Here is a 23,649-nt window from a genome sequence, read left to right as displayed (position 1 = left end):
TTCTCTATTGTAAGAAGTGGAGCAGTTAAGGAGCTAGTGGGATTGAAAGGAAAGAAAAGGCACACAGATCAAAAGAGAAGCTGGGAGGCACATGAAGGATCGGGAAGCTGAGGTTGTGAATGGTTGAGCTGAAACTGTGAAAACACCTACCTCTGGCTCACATCAACAGGCCAGTGTGAAATGCAAAATAGACATGAGATGATGTGAGATGTGCAAATGACCACAGGACTAATTAACCCAAAAAAGAAGTCTCAACCATGCGTGTAATTGTGTAAATATAACAGACAAACACAGTGAAAGGTGATACATTGCTTACCACTCTAACCCGTCACATCTGAACAGCGTGCTAACGGGTGAACTCAAATTGTGTTATAAATGACTGTTTTGATACAGACAATGAGTGTTGGTTGTGGCTGTTTGAGCGAGCAGCAAAGTAGATAAACCTACCACACTTGTCTTCATCAGAGTTGTCCCCACAGTCATTGTCGTAGTCACATTGCCAGCGGCCTGGCACACAGCGGTTGTTCTTACAGCGGAACTGGTATGGCTCACATGTCCGCTCATCTGAGCATCAAACAGGCATGATAAGTAAAAGTGTGGCCCTGTTAACAACTTCCTTTTTTTTCTTTCTCCATCTTCCACTCGGTCCTTACCACACTCTTCCTTGGGTTCATCTGAAGCGTCTCCACAGTCATCCTCTCCGTCACACTTCCAGCGTGCCGGGATGCAGCGCCCCGAGTCCTTACAGCGGAATTCATCCACACCGCATGTCATTTGAGCTGCGATAGAAAGGATTTAATGGATTAGGCACACAGACACTAGACGTGGCAATACATGACGTTATAGTCTCTTTCTGTAACAGCATTAACAGATCAGGAAGCTATTTTAGAATTGATCTGTATAAGGCTACATATAAAACCTATTTATGCAAATCAACAAGTATGCATGTCAGTGTGGGTATTTCCCATGATTGATAGGTCAAAAGCTGTTAAAACTGTTGTGCCAAAATCATCATTGGACAGTACGCGTGTCTATGCGCTTCACAACATTTGCACCAGCTGTCTGGGGGTGAGCAAAGGGCCTGTTTTCTATTAATACTAATAATGCTTATAATCACTTATTTCTTTGTGAGCTCTTTATAACACCAAAGAGCATAAATATAAACATCAAAAGCATTAAAGTGCTGCTTAAACTTCTTTCGGTCACCGGAATTTGATTTCCCCTTTTGGATCCTTATGATGCAGGATGACAATCGCCAAAACTGTCCCATCAATGAGTTACCTGTCAGTCTGTATCACTTCATATTTACTGCTCTCATATCATTTTGTACCCCTCCTTGGTACGGACATCCAGAGCCTCCCATCAATATAATCAGTTAGGTCCTGTTCATGCTATAGAGTCTTATTCTGAAGCAGCAGTGATGTTTTGTACAGTAATGAGCTGTGTCTTACTGCAGTTGGCAGGCTCATCAGATCCATCCACACAGTCATTGTCCCTGTCACACACCCACACCCGTGGGATACAGCGCTTGGTGATGGCACACTGGAACTGGTTGGGGGCACATGTCACTTCCGCTGCAGAAGAAACAAACAGAATAATTTCTACCGTATCACAAATTTAACAAATTAAAATTATTACAATGCTTAAGTCATGCTGGCAGCTAATTGAGACTCAAATATCCATAAATGCATGATGATTTTGCAATTCTTCTTGCAGTCTTGCAGTTTAAAGGTGCTAAAATGTTAATTTGGACTTCAGGTTGGTCCGGCAGAACAGTTAATGTGGTCTCATGAATGTGCTCAGCAAATGTCTTGGCAATTACATTATGTAACATGCTTTGGCCTCCGGGTATTGATGAAGGAAAGGTCAAAATGGACAGAGATCCTCTGGGGGGCGCAACAGTGCTCAGCAGTCTGATCTGCTCATTAGATCTTGAGATATAGTATGCATAAGTGGAAACTGTGGCTTACGAAGGTGATAGAGAAAAGGTCAAAGTGGACACTATGAATAGTAGGGTTCATCCGGTGGGGACAGAATTTAGTCACGCATCGAGTTGTAGAGATATCTTGCTCTGGACCAACGTGTTCAGATAAATGAATCCTTAGGCACTGCCAAAAGGGCAAAAAATGGAAAAACAGGGACAGAAGGGCAATGAGACTCACGACAGTCTTTCTCATCCTCTCCTTCTCCACAGTTGTCCTGTCCATTGCAACGGAAGATACCAGGAATGCAGCGACTGGGGTGGGTACATTTAAATTGACTTGGCAGGCACACATGGATGTCTGATGGCAAAAAGACAACAACAAAAAGCATATGGGTTCTTATGGGTTCATCTCAGAATTTCTTTTTAATTCTAGAGCATTAGTAGGTGCCTGTACCACAATTAGCCTCATCAGAGTTGTCTTGGCAGTCATTGTCGCCATCACAGATGTAGGCTGGGTTGGTGCAGATGCCTGTACCACACTGAAACTGGCCCGGTCTGCACTTGAATTCAGCTACGAAGACAAAACACAGAACATTATTAAATGGAACAAACAATACTGACATATATTCATACATTTAGTAGACATCACTCACGGCAGTCTGCAGGCTCATCTGAGCGATCCCCGCAGTCATCCTCAGTGTCACACTTCCACCAAAATGGAATGCACTTGTCATTTTTGCAAACAAACTGAAGTGACAGAAGAGAAAAGTATTTACATTTTTAAAATGAATAATGTGTTAATACAGGCTCAAACAATAGCGTCACGCCAGCTCACCTGACTAGCAGTGCAGTTGGACAAGCACTGTTTACCATCAGCTGCAAGGTAAAAGTTCGTGGGGCAGGCACACTTGTAGCCCCCTCCAGGTGAGATCAGACATAGGTTACTGCAGCCTCCATTGTTCATTTGGCACGGGTGGCCGGCCACTGAAGAACAAGAAAATGATCAGACAGATGAAGATTTACATGGAGTACTTGTGAATGACGGTTACTAGGTGTTACCTTCAGGCTGGCGGTACGGGTGGTAAATGTGGACGTCCATCGGTCTGTGTAAGGTGCTGATCAGCACAGTCTTGTTGATTCCTAGTGTCTTATGAGCTCTGTTGATAGACTTTGTCTCCCAGTCTGTCCAGTAGATGTACTCCTCAAACAGAGTCATAGCAAAGATGTGTGGGATATCCTGAACAAGAACTACAGGGGCACAGGCACAAAGACAAGTACGTTAGTAACGACAACTTGAACAGTGCTCACTCCTATTGACATCATGCGTGTGTTACCTGTGTGTCTGTTGGTTCCATCCAGGCTGGCAAATGCAATGTAGTCCTCTCGAGCATCGGCCCAGTAGATGCGGTCATTGATAAAGTCCAGCGTGAGGCCATTAGGCCAGGTGATCTTGTCCTCCACAATGGCACTCCTGTTGGAGCCATCCATCCCGATCCTTCCTATATGGGGGGTGTCACCCCAGTCTGACCAGTATAAGTACCTGTCAGGGATGTGCCGTATTAGTTAGGTTCAGTGGCCATAACAAATCAGAATTTAACACACTGTAATTCAGTCTAGTATACATGTATTGTATGTAATTGACAACTGAGTGGGCAGTTTAACTCAGCAGTACATGAATCTCAAGGACTGCATTTTTTCATCTACGTAACATTTAAAAAATCAGGCACATGTTACTTCTAGACTAGATTACTGCAACTCTTTATTATCAGGCTGCTCTAATAAGTCTCTAAGTCAGTTAATTCAGAATGCTGCAGCTTGTGTACTCACAAAAACTAAGAAAATAGATCACAATAGCTGCTCTGCACTGGCTCCCTGTAAAATCAAGAATCACATTTAAAATTCTTCTCCTCACCTACAAAGCCTTGATTGGTGATGCACCATCATATCTTAAGGAGCTTGTAGTACCATATTGGCCCACTAGAGAGCTGCCCTCACTAAATGCGGGTCTACTTGTGGTTCCTAGAGTCCTAAAAATTAGGATAGGAGCAAGAGCCTTCAGTTATCAAGCTCCTCTTTTATGGAACCAGCTTCCACTTTCAGTCCGGGAGGCAGACACAGTCACCTCATTTAAGAGTAGACTTAAGACTTTCCTCTTTAATAGTGCTTATAGTTAAGGGCTGAATCAGGTTTGCCCTGGTCCAGCCCCTAGATATGCTGCTATAGGCTTATAGGCTGCTGGGGGATGTTTTAGGATACAATAAGCACCTATCTCCTCTTCTCTCTTTCCTTATGGATGAATTTACATCTCTCCATTGCACATTACTAACTCTGCTTCCTCCCCGGAGTCTTTGTGACTTCACATCTCATAGGGTCCATTGGACCTGGCTGTGTCTGAAGCTGGTCCTGGGTCCTTGCCCCTGCTTCCTGCATCCAGCCTCTGGCCGAGACCTGGCCTCCTTCCCAATGGCCCTGCCTCCTTCTCTGTGACTCCTGCCTCAAAGGCCGACCTCATTGGTCTGGCCTCTTTCGCGATGCCCTGGTGGACCGGCCTCCTGCCATGGCCCCGCTGATGTCCCCCCCTCACCCCCTCCTCCTCCCCTCTTCCTCCTTCGTTTCATAGATTGTGGAAATCTGGATCGTGGTCCATGCCTACTAATTATTCATACATTTCTGTCATATTCATTGAATGTGTTGTAACTCTGTAACGCTGTTCATTCTGTACACATGACATCTATTGCTTCTGTCCATCCGGGGAGAGGGATCCTCCTCTGTTGTTCTCCTGAAGGTTTCTTCCCTTTTTTCCCTGTGAAAGGTTTTTTTCTATTTCTTGGGAGTTTTTCCTCATCCGATGTGAGGTCCTGGGACAGCGATGTCATATGTGTACAGATTGTAAAGCCCTCTGAGGCAAATTTGTAATTTATGATTTTGGGCTATACAAAATAAACTGAATTGAATCGAATGAATTCTTCACTCTTACCCATAGCGTACGTCCACAGCCACGGCCCGTGGCTCCCTCAGGCCGCTGTTGACCAGAACAGTCCGGTATGCTCCGTTCAGCTTGGACACCTCGATAGTGTCCCGTCCCTTATCACACCAGTACAGGTTTCCTCCTACCCAGTCCACTGCCAGACCGTCAGGGTTGCTGAGTGATGTGCGATGAAGGACCTAACAACAGAGCAAGCATACTTGAATGAACACTCTGAATATGTGCCTCATAATCAATCCATCCATCCATCCATTTTCAATACCGCTTATCCTCATAATGAGCTATTTAATTTATTTTGCTCGGTTTTTACTTCACATGCATGCATAAAGATCAAACGTAATTATTTATTTCGATGACGATGTTTTATGTTAAGACTCAAGAAACATTTTCAGCACATTTTTCTCTCCTCTGTCCACACTGACCTGAACATCGCTGCCGTTTATGTGCATGCGTCGGATCATGCTGCCCTGGGTAGTCACATCTGTCCAATAAATCATCTGCTGGCGATAGTCGAAGTCCAGAGCCACAGCATTGTTTAATCCCTGTCAAATCACAGTCACTGCATCAGTCTGAGCCAGTTCTAAATCCCTGTTTGCAGGATTTCTCATCACTTCAAAAGGTCATACTTTATCTGCAAGTCTCACCTGTTTGAGTAGTGTGTAGTTGGAGGCATCCAAGTTGAGCTTTCTCAGATAGTAGCGGTTGGCAAAGATCAAGAAGGGTTCTTCATCTGCAGGGAGGGAGACAGCATATGTGGGTGGATTTTTCTTCAACCCTTGGATGTTATTAATCTTGTCATGTTTCTTACCAGAAGTGGATTTGCATATGGTGGGATTTTCAGGGCTCAGCTGGAAACCCTCCACACACAGACAGTGGAAGCTGCCATGTGTGTTGATGCAACGCTGCGTGCAGGGATAGGTGGTTGTGCACTCATCTATGTCCACACACGTCTTCCCGTCATCTTTCAGACGAAAACCAGCGTGGCATCTACACTGTGAGGGGGCAAAGTACAGAGCAGGTAAAGCAACAGCGCATGCTATTACTGGAAAGCTAAAGTCAGAATTGTGTTCACATACCTTGAAACCTATCTTAAGGTCTTCACAGAGCTGGGAGCAGCCACTCAGTTTGCTATTCAGGCACTCGTTAATAAAACAGTTCAGCTCATCGGAGCCGTCGCCACAGTCGTCCTTATGGTCACAAAGCAATGTCTCATTGACACAGTTTCCATTATTGCAGGCGTACGCAGTGTCGTTGCATTTTTTCTCTGGACAAAGAAAGAAAAAAATGAAGAGTAAATGTCAGGCAGTGATGCACCGATCAGACTTTTTCAATCCAGATACATAGGAGTGAGTTGAATACATCAGCCTCATTGTCACCGATACCTGAACTAGCTAAACTAGCTGAACTAGCTATTTGAGTCACTATCGACCCACTATCGACGTATCCCTTCAACCAGTGGGGCTGATATATTTTCAGGAATTCATTTAAATCACAGCTGTGCTGTCCAGTTGCGAAATAGATAAGCACTTCACTTCATATGTTCTTATACTTGCTGTGCCTTTTTCATGTTTGCTTTCTGTACTGTTGATCTACTGTAAGTGCTATAATGTTGTTTGTCTGCATTTACATAACACTGGTCTGAATTAATGTACTGATTAAATTGCATAAACAAATAAAATAAAATGTAAGAAACAAGTAAAGTGCTTTTGGCGTGGCTGTGCGGAACTGACCTGGGCCGTTGCAGTGTGGGTTCTTGGGGGCTTCGTCTGAGTGGTCATGGCAGTCAAAGTCTCCATCACACTCCCACGAACTCTGGATGAGGCAGCGTCCATTGGCACAGCGGAACTCATTGGGTCCACATGTCGGATATTCTGAAAAAGGAAACAATAAGAGGGTTTAGGACAGTTGAACTCAGTGTTGATAGCGAGGAGGAAGAGAGAGGTTTTCCATCAGGAATAAGAGGTCATGGTTGTACTCACCACACTCCTGGGATTCGTCTGATCCATCACTGCAGTCGTTGTCATGGTCACACACAAAGTGTTTGGGGATACACTGTCGGTTTTGGCACATGAACTCACTGCTGCTGCACGTGTTGTTGAACACTGAGACATAGAAATATGTGGTGAGTGAATTATGTAAATAAAACCCTATAAGTGCAGAACATGTTGATATCTTTCTTTGTCTGGGTTATTGAAAAGTTCTTATTTTGACACAATCCACCCCAGCCTGCACTCACCACAGCCGGCTTTGACGCTTTCGTCAGCCCCATCAGGACAGTCTTTATCTCCATCACACTTCCAACGCTGGGGGATACACATATGTGATCCAGGACACTGGAACGCCTCGGGACTGCAGGTTTTGGTCTCTGAGTTGAAAATAGGTTATTGAAGATGATTTTGAAGCCTTTGTATGCCCTGAGCATTTGTGAATATATAACTCTAAAACAATTTTAAAAAATGTTTCAGAGGCAGAATGATTGCTTAAAGCTATTACAAAAACCTCAATAATTTGCATACATGCCAATGTTTTAGTCCATACTGCACATTTGTGCAGTGGTCATCAGCTGAACTTAAGCTCTTGTTAAAAGAGTACCACAATATCCACAAACCAGAGAATCCTCCATGTTTAATAATGTATGTTAATACTTTCCACAGATTCTAATGCTGTCAAAAATATTGTGCGAGAAATGTTAACTCTAATTACTCTTATTCATTAAAGGTATTCCCCCAACACTCACTGCACTTGCTGTCCTCATCGCTGCTGTCACCACAGTCGTCGGCTCCGTCACACACCCAGCGGTTGGGAATACAGCGGTGGTTCCCACACTCAAACTGAGAGGCTGAGCAGAATTTATCTAGAGGTCCAGAAATAATGTGTATAGTGCAAAATATAAGCTCCAAGACAAAGTAAAAGTCTATTGCACTTCAGCTTGTTTGGGCTTGAGTATCTTAACTTACCACAGTGAGCCTCGTCTGCACCATTCTCACAGTCGTTCTCCTTATCACAAGTCCAGCTCATAGGGATACAGCGTCCACTTGGACAGGCAAAGAAGGGCGTTGGACACTTTGTTTTCCCGCTCCCTGGCAAAGCGACAGAAAAGTGGCAAGTCGATGGAGAAAACATAGAGAAAAATTGAAAATGTTATTTACACTGCAATCATTTTCAAGGATAATTTCCTCCCAAACCACAATTTAATGGATGAAAGCATTTATTGTTTATGTTCCATTTTGAATAATTTGGACTTCAGTTTATTTAGAGACCAGAATTGCAAATTACAAATTTGCCTCAGAGGGCTTTACATTCTGTACACATACGACATCCGTCCCAGGACCTCACATTGGATCAGGAAAAACTCCCAAGAAATAGAAAAAAACCTTTTTCACTTTTCCCCATGAATAGCACATGCACATTTAGCTGTGAGAAAATGTGAGCATAAAATACCTGGGCAATTTCTTTCATCTGAGAAATCTCCACAGTCATTAGCTCCATCACACAGCCATGAAGGGGCATAGCAGAGTGTAGTGAACTCGCACTTCTGAAATGTCACTCCCTTCACTCCCAGATGGAAGTAACTGGAACAGTCCGTGGCAGCTTAAAAGAAGAGAGCAGCACTACTTTATACCATAGCCTGTGAGATAGTGGTGCCATTTTTTCCATAACATCTAGTCATTGCGAATGGATCATTGTAACTTACTGCAGTTCATCTCGTCACTGGCATCCTGACAGTCCACTTTCTGGTTACACTTGCTCGAGTTGGAGATGCAGCCTCCATCTCTGCACTGGAACTGATCGGCTGTGCATAGTGTAGCTGACAAACACAAAAACAAGAGACATTTTGGTGGAATTTAATTTGTAAATGTCATATGACTACAGGTGCGAACAAATTGTTTAATCAGAAGACTTTACTCACTGTTACAGAAGACTTCATCAGAATTGTCACCACAGTCGTCCTGCCCGTTGCACCAAGAGCTATGCCCCACACAGCGGGTGTTCACGCACCGTCTATAACCCTTCTTGCAGACGCGGTTGGCTGAGGACCGAAAAGGAAACAATACAGACTCAAAATACAAATGTCAACAACAAGGACATGGTTGAAACTGTTTTTACTGAGACACAGGTTACACTTACCACAGTAGGACTGTTTTTCGTCAGACTTGTCCTTGCAGTGGGCCATGCCATCACAGGTCAGGGTGTAGTTAACACAATCTCCATTTCCACACTCAAACTCATCAATGTTGTTACATGTCGTATTGAGGGCTGTGAGACAAAGACAGAAAAATGCAGTGAGGAAGAATTGTCTACCATGGGCATGCAATTCAATTCAATTCAATTTAATTTGTATAGCCCAAAATCACAAATTACACATTTTCCTTAGATGGCTTTACAATCTGTACGAAAAACTACCAATAATAGCAGCAACAGTGGATGTAATAGAATCATAATGATAATAAAAAAAGTAATGGTAGTGGCAATACTAATAGCAATACAACTAATAAAAATAATGATAATAGCAGGAGGTGTCGGGCAGGACCATGGTCCAGATAACCATGATCCATGTCAACAGAAGGAGATAGAGAAAAGTGGGCATCAGCAGGGCCATGGCAGGGGGGCAGAAGGCAGGACCCAGGAGGCAGGACCCAAGACCCATGCAGCTTGATATAGTGCTCATTCAAATCCGTTAAAAGCCTAATCTCAGTCTTTTAATAAAAATATGTTATTACAATAATGTACATAGAATAACTTTTATACAAGCCCTTTATATGGTGTCAAATAGAGCTCTGGCGTCTACATTGTATTAAGCCAAATATTTATGTTATTGTGATTCCCTGTCATGTTTTACCTATGCAGGTGTTGTCTTCCAAAAGTTTCCTGTCGCCACGGCAACTGCAATTGACCCTTCCCTCAGAGGTCAGCAAACACAGGTCCTGACACCCTCCATTGTTAACACGGCACAAAGAGAACTCACCTATGCAGCAATGAGGACAGTTAGGGAAGGTTAGCCCCATAAAGCTGCTCATATTAACAGACACACACACACACACACACACACACACACACGAGTGAGTAAGCTACACCCTCCAAACACACACGCTCCCTCATGTGCATCCACATCAGCAGACAGATACGCCTGCATAAATGTGGCAATGTCTCTGCCTCCACTAAATGCATATTTCAATGTGACTCAATCTAAATGGGATTTGCAGCTATTCCCACAGGCTCTCTGCTTGTATGGTTGCTGTGGGTATTGGAGCGCAAGAGAGTTTACTGAATGAGGCAACTCAACTTGAGGGAGAGGATAGCTGACAATATGAGACAGAAGAAAAAAAATGCAGGACTGAATTGATTTAAAAGAATGCAGACAATGTAAGATTTATAACAAGATGAGTTTTAGAAGGAGGTGGAGTATAGATTAAAGTGAAAAACATTAATTCAGCAGGTACTTGTGTGTTTGTGTCTGTGGTGATACATAGCTGATGTTGGAGTTGTGAATGTCGGGTGGGTCCATTCTATAAAAAGTCATCAACTCATCTTGTCTGTTGTCACTCCTAGATTACTTCTGTCACCTCATTAACTGTGTATGAATATTTCAGCAATGCAATTTCAAACCACCTATTATTTTACATATTTTTTTATGGCAGGCACTTCTTTTGCTGGATTAGCGAACAAATTATTGTCTACATATTTTATTTTGTATTTGAAGTGTAAGTGTACACACACACACACACACACACACACACACAGATACACACACTTATACAAAAATCTGGATCCCACACTGTGTAAAAACTCACAGCTATTGGTGTCGTTAGCCACAGCGACGATACCCATTGGCTGCTGAGGTATGTCAGCACGTAGCACCTTCATGTCTCCTCCTGTGTATTTGTCAGCCCGAAGCACGGCCCTCCTCACCCAGTCCGTCCAGAAGATGTAGTCACCGTACACGGACAGGCCAAACGGATGGACCGGCTCATTCTTCAACACCACCTGAAGGGGGAAGCACACCCACAGTCACAATCTCATACATTCAGGAATTTCGAGCCTATCAACAGATAAACAAACTGTTATTAGGCAACCCCATAATACAATCATACTATCGTATATGTGTTTCCATTACGCAGCACAATGTGAACCGTGATTGTCTGCATGTGATTGTGTATGTTACTCACGTAGCGGTGAGTGCCATCATACTCGCAGCGCTCAATCTTGTCTAGTGTGGCATCAGAGAAATAAAGTTTTTCAGCGCGGTGGTCTATAGCCAGGCCGTTAGGGGTTCGGATATCATTGCCAATGATCACAAGCACGTTGGAACCAGCCAGCGTGGCACGCATAATACTGGGAGACTGCTCATTCCAGTTGGTCCAAAACATGAGGCTACAGAGAGAAGAAAAAAAACCAGCAATGTGCATGTGAATTTGTTTAATTGTTTTGAATGCAAAGAGGTGTGGTGTGAATTAATTAATTATATTAACCTCTGACACTCATCAAGGACAAAGGCTCTGGGGTGGTCATCTCCCGACATGCTGACCACGGTGTGCCTGTCAACGGCACCCCAGCGGCTCTGATCCACAGTGTGGCGGGTGATGGTTGAGGTAGTGTAGCTGGTCCAGTACAGCATATCCCAGCCCCTGTGGTATGCCAAGCCCTCCACCGAACCAACATCTGAACAAAAAATGAAAGAATAGAGAGAAGAGCGCAAGAGAATGTGGAAAAGGGACAAGAAATGGAGAGGGAGAAGACAGAAGAAAAAAGAGGGTATGGAAAAGAATCACGTCAATCCCAGTTCTGTGTTAAAAGGCCAAATGTGGACTGTCTGGCAGCAGCTCAGTGTTGGCAGACTGCTTTGGGGCAGCACAGAGTCACTATGGGCATGACAGCGTGGTATTAATGACCAAGAACACAGTGTGATTCAAGGCTTTTATCCAGCAAATAGCTCACTAAAAAGGTCACAATAACAGTTGCAGCCTTGCGTATTACTTTCCATCGCACTACCTCATCAACAGATGAGAAGTAAAAAGTCATTTTTTTCAGCTCCACAGCCTTGGAATTAGTCAGAGGTCACAGAGGCCAGAGGCCAGGCAAGAGTCAGTCAAGATGGAGGAACACAAAGTTCTGCAGTGGCAGATAAAGAACAGCTGCTCTGCTGGTGAAATAAGACAAACAAACACACGCACACAATATGGTAATAGTTGCCTTCTTGTTGCTGTTGCTGAACAGTGAGGGTCTAATGATTGCAGCACCCTTTTCCAGGGCTAGGTATGATCTCACTCTATCGGCTCTTGCCGTGGGATCAGTGAGATTCACCACCAGGTGGGACACTTAACACTACACCTCAACATATCCAGTGAAACGCCACGGACATGAATCAACATTTGTCTCGCTCATGGGAGGAGACTGTGAATGAACCAAAGCAACTGGAGAGCTGAGCGAAGGCATGCAACGCAAAAACCACCCGCCACTGCTTCTTGTGCCCGTAAATCAATGCCCTAAAAATCAATGAGGAGCAACTTGAAATCCATACGCCCCCATTTCCTCTTTCTCTGGTGCTGTTAATGAATTATAAAGCTCTAGCCTGCAGCTCTCTCTACTCAAATTCTTGCTTTTTCGTTGTGTTTATCTTCACACTCCATTGTTGACCGAAGCCTTTTTGGGTTCCAGTACATTCTCTCTTGCTGTTTATGATCATTCAGGTGAGCTGAATTTACAGCTCTTGAACTCAGCTGGTTATACTGACACTGATAGTTCTTTATTGCAGTTATCTGCAGTAGGTGTGATAGCAGTTCAGTGTTTGTTATCAGACCAGCAGTCAATAATTACCCAGATTTCACAATTTCCCTCTGCCTCTCTCTGTATGTATCATATATTGGTGTGTTTTATATAGGCGTGTGCAGGGACAAAACCACAGAAAATATACAGAAACAATTGACTACGGAAAAAACTTTGGCCCCATTAGTCCCTCCCACAGAGAGCTGGCCAGCCCTTCTCTCGCCTGCTCTATGATAATCAGTCCAGAGTTCACCTGCCGTTTACTCTGGTTCATCCTCTCTTACTGCCGAGCTATTCACCTCCTTTCATTTCCTTCTCTGCCAGAATTGTGTGTCTCAGGAGATCCGTTCCTTGGAGGCAAGAGTGAGGCTGATTGTGGAATCGCTGAGCACGGGTCTGATTGAGATGTCATGTGGAGTAGCTGCCTGCTCTGAGGTGACAGGAAATCACACAATCTACGGCATTTAGCGCTCAACACTTGGACGCTTTAACAAGAGAAGGATGGAAAGCCCAGAGTGTCTTGACTTCAATGGAGGAGTCTGATCCCCCAGCCAATCACAGGTGGAGCTGATTGCCAGGACTGGAGTGGCTTGATTCACATGCAGCACTTTGGAAGCAGCTTGAATTCTACTATGAAAATGATCATTTGCTGGATACGTTTTAACAGGGAATGTTAGTTCACAAAGTAGCTATGAATGTATGTAATCTATGTGTGTATTTATGCATGTAAATCACATCCACCATTTGTATTGGTAGATTTATAAATAGATTACCATCAACCTTTAAAGGGATGTTATTGGTATTTAGTATGCTGTTATTTCAAAGTAAACTGCTGTTGACCCACAGTACGAGTAATCCTTCCCACTGGTATTATCAGTAGTTTTATTACCGACTTGAGAATATTAGACCCAACCAAAAGCCAATAGTGGCAGTATGACTGGAAATCATCTCCATAACTGAAGGCAGGATGCTGCTGTTGAACTCTACGGGTTCAGAGGATCTACTGGGGAACAGCAGCGACACTGGGCTGGGCAATGTGGAGCAGGTCCTCGTCCCTATTCTAGATGTACTGATTCTGGTGCTGGGAGTTGGCGGGCACACCATGGTGATGATGATCCTGTGTGGAAGGCGGAGAAGTGGTAGGAGACATATTGGACAGTCCCCTCAAAGTTCCATGACAGGCACAGGAACTGACATCCTACTGCTGGCTCTGAGCGCTGCGGATCTGCTTTTGCTCTCCATGCTTCCCTTCCACACCGTTGCCATAGCCATGCAGCGATGGCCGTTCGGAGACTTCATGTGTCGTCTGGTGAGCTTCTTGGGATCGGCCTGCTCTTCAGCCAGCGCCTTCACACTGGCCATGCTGGCTGCGTCTCGATATCTGACTGTGGTGCGGCCTGCCAGAGCTTTCAGCTTTCTCTCCTCTCGCCGTGTGTCGATAGCTGCTGTGCTCCTCTGGGTGCCGGCCTGCTGCCTGGCTATTCCACAGCTGTTTTTTCGCTTTGTGGGAACCCCACCACGAACCCCTGATAGCCTCGCTTGTTTTGCTTTCCTGTCCCACAGAGACCAGCTGATCTATGGATTGTTTCACTTCATTGTGGCCTTCTTGCTACCACTGGTCACAATTGCAGTGGCATACGGCAGCATCTACATGTTCCTGTGGAAGAGGCAGCATGCCGGCAGAGCTCCCCAAGTAGAGCGCTACCAGAGCAAAGTGACCAAGACGTCGGCCATGTTGGTGCTGGCTTTTACCCTGTGCTGGCTGCCATCCTACGGACTGACACTGGCCTTATTGGTGGATGAACGCTCAGAGGCCACTGGCGCCTCTCCGCGCTACGGCCCCTTCAGTGTATTTGCACGCCTCATGGCGACCTCCTCTACGGTGATGAACCCCATCCTATATGTACTGATGTCCCAAAAGTTCAGACAAGACCTACTGAGGCTGTTCAAGAGGGGAGGGCAAGGATCCAGTGTTGCTATTGCTTTGGCAGCTGTCTGACAGTATTACCATCAACAACTAGTTTGATATACCTGGACATCTGACACATAAACATTGGGCAAATCCTGATAGGAAATCATAGTAAAACAATTATAAGCTGAGCAGCTTTGCTGAAAGACTCACCTGAAAAAAATTGACACAATCATTACCCTCATGAGAAAAGTCTACTTAACAAGGCAACATCCAACATCTTTGCCTCCTGACAACATTCACTGGTTGTCTAAATATTGTACAATGAGATCAAACCAGTAGCCCTGGGAGTTGCTGCTCCATAGGGACAGTGGGACAAACAATCCTGAATCATGTTGTCCTTGTAAAACAGTTTCAAGTAAAGGCACATTAACGGTGCACCTGTGTTTTGTCGTGCTGAGATAAGGTCATCTGTGAATCTGTCGTCCTGTTTATAATAATATACACTCTGTTCTCAAATCTTTCAATTTGTTTCTGGTTTGGCTACAGAATAAAAAAGCATTCTGGTTGTGTTTTGAAAAACAGCGGTTTTGGGGTCTGATGTTTACACATAAGTTTCTTTGTTGTTCACCAAAAAAGTGGAGTAACCAGAAATAACTCCTGACTAATGACATGAACAAGGGGGAATACACTGTAGATAAACTGGGACATATGCTGGTGGAGGTTGAGTGATAAAACACAGGTGGCTCTTAGACTTAATATAAAGGAATACTCACTCTCTACCACAGTCTTGCGGTCGGATCCATCATCACTGATCCGCTGGATGTTCCCAAAGTGAATGTCGCTGAAGAAGATACGGTTAGCTCCCTTTCCTCCACCTCCTCTGTAGTCAAAAGTGAGTGCAATGACATTCTTCATGTGCTCGGGGTCCTCGAATGGTTTAATGGGTGCATTCAGGTTGTTTTCATCCGACAGGTGGACACTCTTTAGTATGGTGCGCTCTGAGTAAAGCAGGTAGCCATCGTAGTCACGGCAGCTGCAGCCGTCCTCAGCCAGCATGCCATGAGCGCAGGCACATGTCCGCTGTCCATTGCCACGGAAAAGACAAAGCTGCTGGCACCCACCATTTTTGTCTTTGCACACATTTGTTCCTGTACACAGACATGAAATCCATGAAGTAATCATCAACATTAAATTGCTCAAAACTACATGAAATTGGACAACACATGTTATGTGACATTTACAAAGTATTTACTTCTGATGATTATGTACAAATACAAAATAAATTTGAAATGTTTTAAACTAATGCCCCCTTACCTTGTTGCCTGGCCCTGTTGAAAACCTTGATGTCTTTGAGTTGCACACCAATACCAGTCCTCAGAGACACAGAGTCTGTGGCATTGTCCTTGCTGCCTCTCTTTATGGAGCCATTAGCATGTGTCCTGGTTCAAATGTTAAACAGAAATTAAGCTAGATGACTGAAATGTTAATACTCACAAATAAGTGACAAATGAGGGGGTATGTCTGACCTGTCACTCCAGTAGATGTAGCTCTCAAACACAGACACAGAGAACATATCCATGTTGTTATTGGCTAGCACCACCTCCCTGTTCTCTCCAGTCTCCAGGTTGATGCGCTCAATTTTGTCTGTCCTGGCATCACACCAGTAAAGCAGACTCTCCTATATGCATACGAACAGGAATTTTTGAGATAATGTTATGATGCAGTGTTCACTGTCTGCACTGTAACATAGTGATATAAATGCAAGAATGGCCCGTTATACTGTACCTCATAGTCAATGGAGATACCGTTGGGCCAGCTGATACTGGCATTGACCAGGATAGCCCTCTGAGTGCCATCCAAACGAGACCGTTCAATACGGGGGTACTGGCCCCACTCTGTCCAGAACAGGTAGCTACACGCACACACACACACACACAAACACACACACACAGTAAAGCACAGAGACAACTTCCTCAGTAATCAATAATGAGAGAGATTACAGAAGCAGAAGCTACAGTAGTATTTGGAGTGTTGTTTCCCCTCACCCTTTTGCAGGGTGGACAGTGATGGCTCGAGGCTTATCCAGGCCCTGGGAGATCACCACATAGCGGAAGGAACCGTTCAGTCTGGCCACCTCGATCACATCAAAGCCTTGGTCTGTCCAGTAGATGTTTCCTGTAGAGCATGAAGGAGAACTGTTCATGCTCCGGCCCTGTAAAACCTCCTTCTGGACACTTAAAGGGACTTTCAATGACCTCGGAAATAAATTATTTACCATTCTCTTTGTTTTTTTACATCTGTGTGTGTTCTTTGAGCATCTCTTTCTAGGTTTTCTCATACAATAGCTTTAAATGAATCTCCCTTTATACTGCATGGTAACAGACAAACAAGCATGATAGATATACTGACAGAAAAAGTGTTATCAGTATATATGATTGATGCTGTTTTTTACATGTCTGAGGTGTCTCTCACCTGCTATCCAGTCCACAGCGATGCCCTCCACCCTGCCGATGCCGTTAGTGACCACGTCCTCTCTCCAGGTCTGGTCTCTCTTGGCCCTGCTAATGGTGCTCAAGCCCATGTCCACCCAGTAGATAGTGTCATTATCTGTGAAAACAAGTGAAACAAGAGTTGGACTAAACAAAACTTTCCTTTACCCTAATTTAGTACATACTAAATGCAGTGGTAAATTAATCTGTTATTTAATGTGTGAGTCATTGTTGTAAAAACAATCTTACCAGCATGGAAATCTATGCCCACAGCCAGGGATGTGCCTGACACTGGTACCAGGGCATCAGACTTGTCTGATGGGTCCAAAGGAATACCACGTATGCCTTCATGGACAGAGTACAGCAGGAAAGAGCCAACACCTAGAGAAACAACAGATAAAACTCTTGTTGTGATGTTACATCACACGTGTATCATTTTCATAAATTCTTAAATCCATATTTGGCTAAATCAAGAAAGCGTGTATGAATGTGTCTTACCCTCACAAGACTGTTGCCCTGTGCGCAGGCTGTATCCTGCAGTGCACATGCAGGCTCTGGTGGTCGGGGAGGTGGGAAGACACAGCTGGGAACAGTCTCCATTGTTATTACTGCAGAGATTGGTGCCTGGGAACACAAAAGCACAAGAACAAATACACAAAACATATCAAAGAGGGGTTACAGAGACATAAACAGATGTGTTTTGGCATAGACAAACAGGCTACATGCAGCAAGCAAAACAGACCTTCAATGAGACAAGGACATATTTTCCTCCCTTCGTTTTTAAAAATGCATTTGCTAAGTAATTTAATTAAACAGCTCTGCACCTTTCTGCACAGTTTCATTGTAGATTTTCATGTGCATCATGGGGGACGTGCTGTTCCTCAGGATTGTCCAGTTGCCACCGTTCTTCTTGTCACAAGTTCCTATCTGGTCCGTTCCTTGGTCCGCCCACCACAACTTTTCTCCTAAAGGATACAACAGAGGACAGGATGCTTAACACTCTCCATCAGAACCCAACTTAACACCGATAGAGCCATCAACCTTAAAAGGCATGCATACATCAAATATTAAAGTTATCATATTGCAGGGCTGAGCTCTCTCTCCATACATTGCTGGCTAGAATGATCACTTTCCGGAAACGTACCCATGATGGCCAAAGCCGTAGCCTTGGTCAGCTTGCCCTTTATCCCATCAAGCACTTCCAGTCCAGAGCCATCCAGTTTACAGTGGTTGATGGTGCTGTTTCCTGAGCTGATCCAGTACAACTGCTCAGTGTCAAAGTCAATAGAGAGACCTAAGAAAACAAAGAGAGCGCTGATGTGTAATGACATGCCCTGTCACTAGGGTGTACTATATCTCATGCAGCCACACAAAGAGGTACAGTATGACACTCACCGACAGGGCCTTTCTGGCCGGTGAAGAGGACACTTCGGTTGCTGCCGTCAGTGTTGGCAATGCTGATGTTGTCCCCATCTGTCCAGTAGAGTTTCCTGAAAGGGTCAGGCAGAGAGAGAACTTCTAAATCATTCTTAAATCATAACTTAAATCAATTTTCTGCCTGAACTTCCTGTCGTAGTGAACACTCCACCTCACATCTCTTCTCCCATTTAAATCACAAATAAATTTCAATCCTTTCTTAACCTTAGATATGCCATATATACTCAATTATCGTGGCAGGACTGGAAGTATTTAAAGTTGTATATTGTGATGTTTTCATAACTGTTGTAATAGTTTTTATAATTATTTTGTTGGTTGATTGTTGAGAGCCTTTAGTTTTACCCGTGGTCATGGTTTGTATGTTGGTTTTGTGTTTCTGTGTCAAATCTTAGAAAAAAGTTGTCTCTCTTGAAAAAGTGATATTGATCTAAATAAGACTGCATGGTTTTATAAATGGGTAACTATAATACATAGCAGTTTATAATATTATTATAATAGGAAAAGGAATAGTAACAACACAATCCTGGAAAATCTATTGAGCATATGGTCTGTAAATCATACCATGTGTGACTTCAATAGGAATGTTTAAAACAAGAAATCCAATATGTCGTTCAAGTTCAGCGGAGGCTGAAGAAGTTAGATGAAGCAGATATATAGCTATGGAGAAACACTTCAATTCAGCAGCTGAAAGATGACTTCTGGCTCATCATTGCCTTCAACTTCCTTGCTTCTCGTACTGGTCAAAGTCCTCACGCATGCATGCGGAGTATACAGGACAATGTGATTGTGTGTCACTGTATTTAGTCTCTTTGTAATCTATGTTTAAAGGGTATCTATCCTCTCCCATCACCCACTTCCTGTTAAATCCCACCACATCCACCACACCCTCAATTTGTTTGTGAACATGCCTTTAAATAAAGTTTCTGCAGCATTTAAACGCCCTCATTCTTATGTTTTTTGTACACACACACACACACACACACACACACGCACACACACACACACACACACACACACACACACACACACACACACACACACACGCACACACACACGCGCAAGTTTGAGTTTGTCCCTCCCTGACTCTCTTTGCCCCCACCCACTCCTGGACATGTTCTGGGCAGTGTGTTTGTGTGCCAGAAAGAAGAGACAGCCCCAGCATATGGATCCAGCATCTGCTTCCTATTTTCCCCAATGCCAACAATGCTCAAATCGGAAACATTCCTCCGCTTAAGTAGGCTAAGTCTTTGAAAGCAGGAAGGAGTACACATAAAAACACAAGGAGGCAGAGACATTTCTTAAGAAAATATCCCTTCTTCATCCACCTCAAATACTCAAAAGCACACATATTCCTGCAGGACAGAACTAAATATATAAATACAGATGGTCTGTCTCTGCTCTGGAGACAGAGGAGGGACAGAGGCCAGGTTCTGTTTGGGGAGCTTAGGGGGATGAGGTTTCAAGGGGAAGAAAGGAGGGGAAATGGACATTTGCTAAACAAGGCAGGAGGGGACAGGATGTATGATAAACACTGGATCGCAAATAGCGACAGAGCCACAGAGACACTGGCAGTAAATAATTCATAGTCTATCTGACCGCAGAAGCCATCTTTCAAAAATAGAAATGGAGCAAGATGTAGAATGAGAGCGACGGAGTAGAAAGAGGACACAAGGGGAGGAAAATTGGAACCACATCCTGAGCGAAGAAACAGTCAGAGGTCAGCGACCATCTATACCAAACTACTCTGCCTGTCATCGCTGACTGCAAACAGAAGGGAGCCTGACAACCAGACATCGCCTGAGTGTGTATAATTGTATGTGCGCACTTCAGTGTGTACGTGTTGTAGGTTAAAGGTGAAATCAGGAGGGTGTCTTAGAACAATTTCTGAAAGCTTCATTTTGACTAAGTGTGACAGCTTTAGTGTGTGTGTGTGTGTGTGTGTGTGTGCGTGTGTGTGCGTGTGTGTGTGTGCGTGCGTTTAGGTGTGTGTGGACGACCAACCCTAGTATTGGATGCAGCACTAGACAGTGAGGTTTGTCGAGGCCCTGGATGACAGCATTTTTAAAGGAGCCATCCAGTCTGGCAACATTAATCTGTTTCTTATTGGCATCATAACTGGTCCAGAACAAGTTCCTGGACACCCAGTCCACTGCCAAGCCGTGAGCATTGGGCAGATCTGAAAAAAATGTATACAACATATACACAGAGACATTAATCAGAAGACACTACCCTCCAAAGTCATTGTGTGCGACATGCACACGTTTGTTTGAAAAAAAGCTATCAATACTGAAAGCAATGAGCCTCTAGTCTGGTGTGTATTTTATTGTGTTGCCTCCTCCATACCAGCAGAGATCACAGTCTCAACTCCAGTGCCATTGATGAAAGCTCTCTTGATGGTCTGGGTGCGGACGTCCGACCAGTAGATACGGTGCTCCAGAGCATCGTAGTCCACCACAGTCACGTTGTCGATATCAGGCACGGTGAAGGAGATGATGTAGTTGTAATAAGGGTTGTCAATGTCCACTCCTCTTATCTCAATCTGGCGAGCATACAGCAGGAACTGACGAGACTCTGTATGGTGGGGAACATGTAGACAAGCATCCTTCAGTAACTCCCAAAACCTTCGGCCTTCAATGGGGGTAATCAAGAGTTAAATTGCAGCTTCAAGTCAAAAGTCAAATGCATGAGTGCACGCAAATGCTAACGTTGTGGGGATCTGTTGTTGCAGCGTGGATGGTTGCATCTGCACATTATTCCTGCCACTTGAACAAACAGTTAATCCAATTACATATTTGACTCTAATGATTGTGTCTGGCTGGCTAACTCAATAGCACAGCCATGGCAGCGAGAGTAAATTCAATCAGTGTAGAGACGTTACAATCGGTCTCAACAGTCCTATCATCATTTAACTGTGTGCAGCTTAAATGATAGACAGGACGAGAGGGAAGGAGACAGAGAGAGGGGGAGAGTAATGACAGTGTTAGGGCTGCATCGGCCAGGCCAGACTAGGTGGTGGATGTGGAGGGTTGTGGCTGATGCCTGCAGACTGGGGCTCTCCATTCCATTACCCCTGAAGATAATAGAAAGTGCCTCCCTGAATACTAAACTCACACACTGAATAAACAGGCCCGCTCTCACTTTTCACGGACAGACACTTCAATGCGCTGCAAAGCTGTCAAAGCAATAGCAACTCAAAGTGAAAAAAGTCTAGATTGTTAAATTCTCTGTCTCTCTCTCGCGCCCCCCCCCCCGGAGAAACTGTGGCAAGCAGAGGAGAAAATTGTCTGCTAGCTCAAAAGGGAATCGACGAGTATGTTTACTACAGTAACTGCATTTATGTACGTGTGCTCACGCTTACCATAACAAGTGCGTTTGTCAGGGCTCAGCTTCATTAGGTGAGGGCAGGCACACGAGAATGTCTGATTGTAGTTGATGAGACATAGATGGGAGCAGGGATCCTTGCCGTTTTTAGCTGCACATGGGTTAGGAGCTAGGGAGAAGGGAGAATGGAAGAATTATTCTGAATCTCACAAGTCAGCATCTCATAATGAATGTACTAGTTGCTTCTGTAGCTATATTGGCAAGCTTTTTTCCGAGCCCTAATTTCTAAACAACACTTTTAATTTACGCCAGTATGAGTATGTTCACGTGTACCACTGTGCTTCTCACCCTGTGGCTGTCTGGATGGATGGTAGACCTGAAGGTCAAATGGTTGCGTGTTGGTTCTTTGGACCACAGTGACGTTGCCACCTGTCCACTTGTTTGCCTTTGCCAGCGTGTTGGTCCTCCAGTCCGTCCAGTAAACCTCTCCGCCATACATAGTTACGGCAAAGGGATGTGACAGATACTCATGTCCCCTCAGAACCTCGATCAGCCCAGAGCCGTCGTACTTGGCTGAATAAATGGCATCAGACCTGCATATAGCACAACTGTTCAGTTAATTTCTGGGTATGACTGAAGGACACAGAATGTGCATCAAATTAAGGTGTGAGTGTGTTCATGTCTGTGCCCTTTTTATGACCTGGCATCAATCCAGAGGATGCGTCGCTCTAGATAATCCACAGTGAGTCCATTTGGCCAGCCTCCGTTGCCAGTTTCCTTATGGATGGTCTTCCTGCCTTGTCCACTCATGGATGCAGCTTCAATCCTGGGCAAGCTGGCATCCCAGTCTGTCCAGAAGAGGATCCTGCAACGTCATTGCACAATATGCAGTTAATAAAAGATTATGGTGCGATAGGTTCATGGTCAGTGTGTAAAGCCAGCTCCAAGATCACAAAAAGAGCAACCCTTTAAATACGCCTTTAAATGTCATCATCATTTATTGTAAATGTGTTTTGTTTGATGTCAGCAGGAGGTACAGAAAGCATACCCATCCCGGGGATCCAGGGCAATAGCTCGAGGGTGCTCCACCTCCCCAGCCAGCAGCGTGGTCCTCATGGTGCCGTCCAACTTGGCCACCTCGATCTGATCCAGGTTGCTTTCCACCCAGTAAATGTTTCCTGCTATCCAGTCCACTGCCAAGCCCTCGGGGGTAGCCAGCCCATACTGGATTACCACATCGAAGCTGGTTAAAGCTACGAAGGACACATTTAAAGGATAAATGGTAAACATGTTTTGTTTTTGTGTGTCTTTTAAACTGTCTTACTTGACTTGAAGATGTCATCCTATCCTTTGCCTTTTCTAATGAGGACTACAATGGAAATTCCAACAGTATTGAGTATTTATCTTTGACCAGTTTAACTGAATGTCAGTACACTTTTGATTGTTTGTGAAATCTATCTAACACAGTGGAAAATAATGAATTTCCAGGATGTTGTTGCATCATCCATATTTGTTTAAAACTGCTAGAGAATTCTGATCTAATCATATTTTAACTTGTTACTCAGTAAAATAAAGATTCCTTCGGGGTGCTTGAGTTTCTTAATGAATTCACACAGTATTTCAACATGTATGGATAAAAGCTTCGAAGGCTGGGATTTGCTGATGGCAATATTTCAGATTGCACTGTAACCCGAAGCAATGATCCACTTTGCTTCAAGTATTTACAAATGATGTACATGTATTAGGAATCAAAGCTAACATTGCATCACAATCTGTTATTCCTTTATTCAAATTGTTAGCCATGTTTGGGAGAAAT

At 44.2% G+C, this 23,649-nt stretch overlaps 1 protein-coding gene across 1 annotated transcript in view; it reads right to left on the bottom strand.

Annotated features, from left to right (window-relative positions):
- Nucleotides 1–23,649, bottom strand: part of LOC117731368 (low-density lipoprotein receptor-related protein 1-like) — an 83,994-nt gene that overhangs the window by 8,227 nt on the left and 52,118 nt on the right. Inside the window, 44 exon segments of the mRNA XM_034533686.1 lie at nt 448–564; nt 654–779; nt 1,452–1,574; nt 2,163–2,282; nt 2,379–2,495; nt 2,578–2,671; nt 2,760–2,908; nt 2,984–3,172; nt 3,259–3,464; nt 4,902–5,089; nt 5,333–5,452; nt 5,555–5,640; nt 5,719–5,902; nt 5,987–6,174; nt 6,641–6,781; nt 6,890–7,012; nt 7,147–7,275; nt 7,648–7,764; nt 7,868–7,990; nt 8,352–8,501; nt 8,605–8,718; nt 8,821–8,940; nt 9,039–9,167; nt 9,751–9,876; nt 10,703–10,895; nt 11,078–11,282; nt 11,381–11,570; nt 15,360–15,734; nt 15,901–16,025; nt 16,113–16,264; nt 16,372–16,498; nt 16,632–16,761; nt 17,059–17,193; nt 17,325–17,456; nt 17,574–17,699; nt 17,900–18,040; nt 18,220–18,369; nt 18,471–18,565; nt 20,514–20,688; nt 20,856–21,083; nt 21,871–22,002; nt 22,182–22,426; nt 22,534–22,698; nt 22,882–23,086. Of these exon segments, the coding sequence (XP_034389577.1) occupies nt 448–564; nt 654–779; nt 1,452–1,574; nt 2,163–2,282; nt 2,379–2,495; nt 2,578–2,671; nt 2,760–2,908; nt 2,984–3,172; nt 3,259–3,464; nt 4,902–5,089; nt 5,333–5,452; nt 5,555–5,640; nt 5,719–5,902; nt 5,987–6,174; nt 6,641–6,781; nt 6,890–7,012; nt 7,147–7,275; nt 7,648–7,764; nt 7,868–7,990; nt 8,352–8,501; nt 8,605–8,718; nt 8,821–8,940; nt 9,039–9,167; nt 9,751–9,876; nt 10,703–10,895; nt 11,078–11,282; nt 11,381–11,570; nt 15,360–15,734; nt 15,901–16,025; nt 16,113–16,264; nt 16,372–16,498; nt 16,632–16,761; nt 17,059–17,193; nt 17,325–17,456; nt 17,574–17,699; nt 17,900–18,040; nt 18,220–18,369; nt 18,471–18,565; nt 20,514–20,688; nt 20,856–21,083; nt 21,871–22,002; nt 22,182–22,426; nt 22,534–22,698; nt 22,882–23,086 (6,705 nt within the window).

The sequence above is a fragment of the Cyclopterus lumpus genome, chromosome 5, assembly GCF_009769545.1.
Source record: "Cyclopterus lumpus isolate fCycLum1 chromosome 5, fCycLum1.pri, whole genome shotgun sequence".
In the NCBI taxonomy this organism is placed as follows: domain Eukaryota; kingdom Metazoa; phylum Chordata; class Actinopteri; order Perciformes; family Cyclopteridae; genus Cyclopterus; species Cyclopterus lumpus.
Note: the sequence above shows the minus strand (reverse complement) of the source record. Positions and strands in the feature narration are given on the sequence as shown.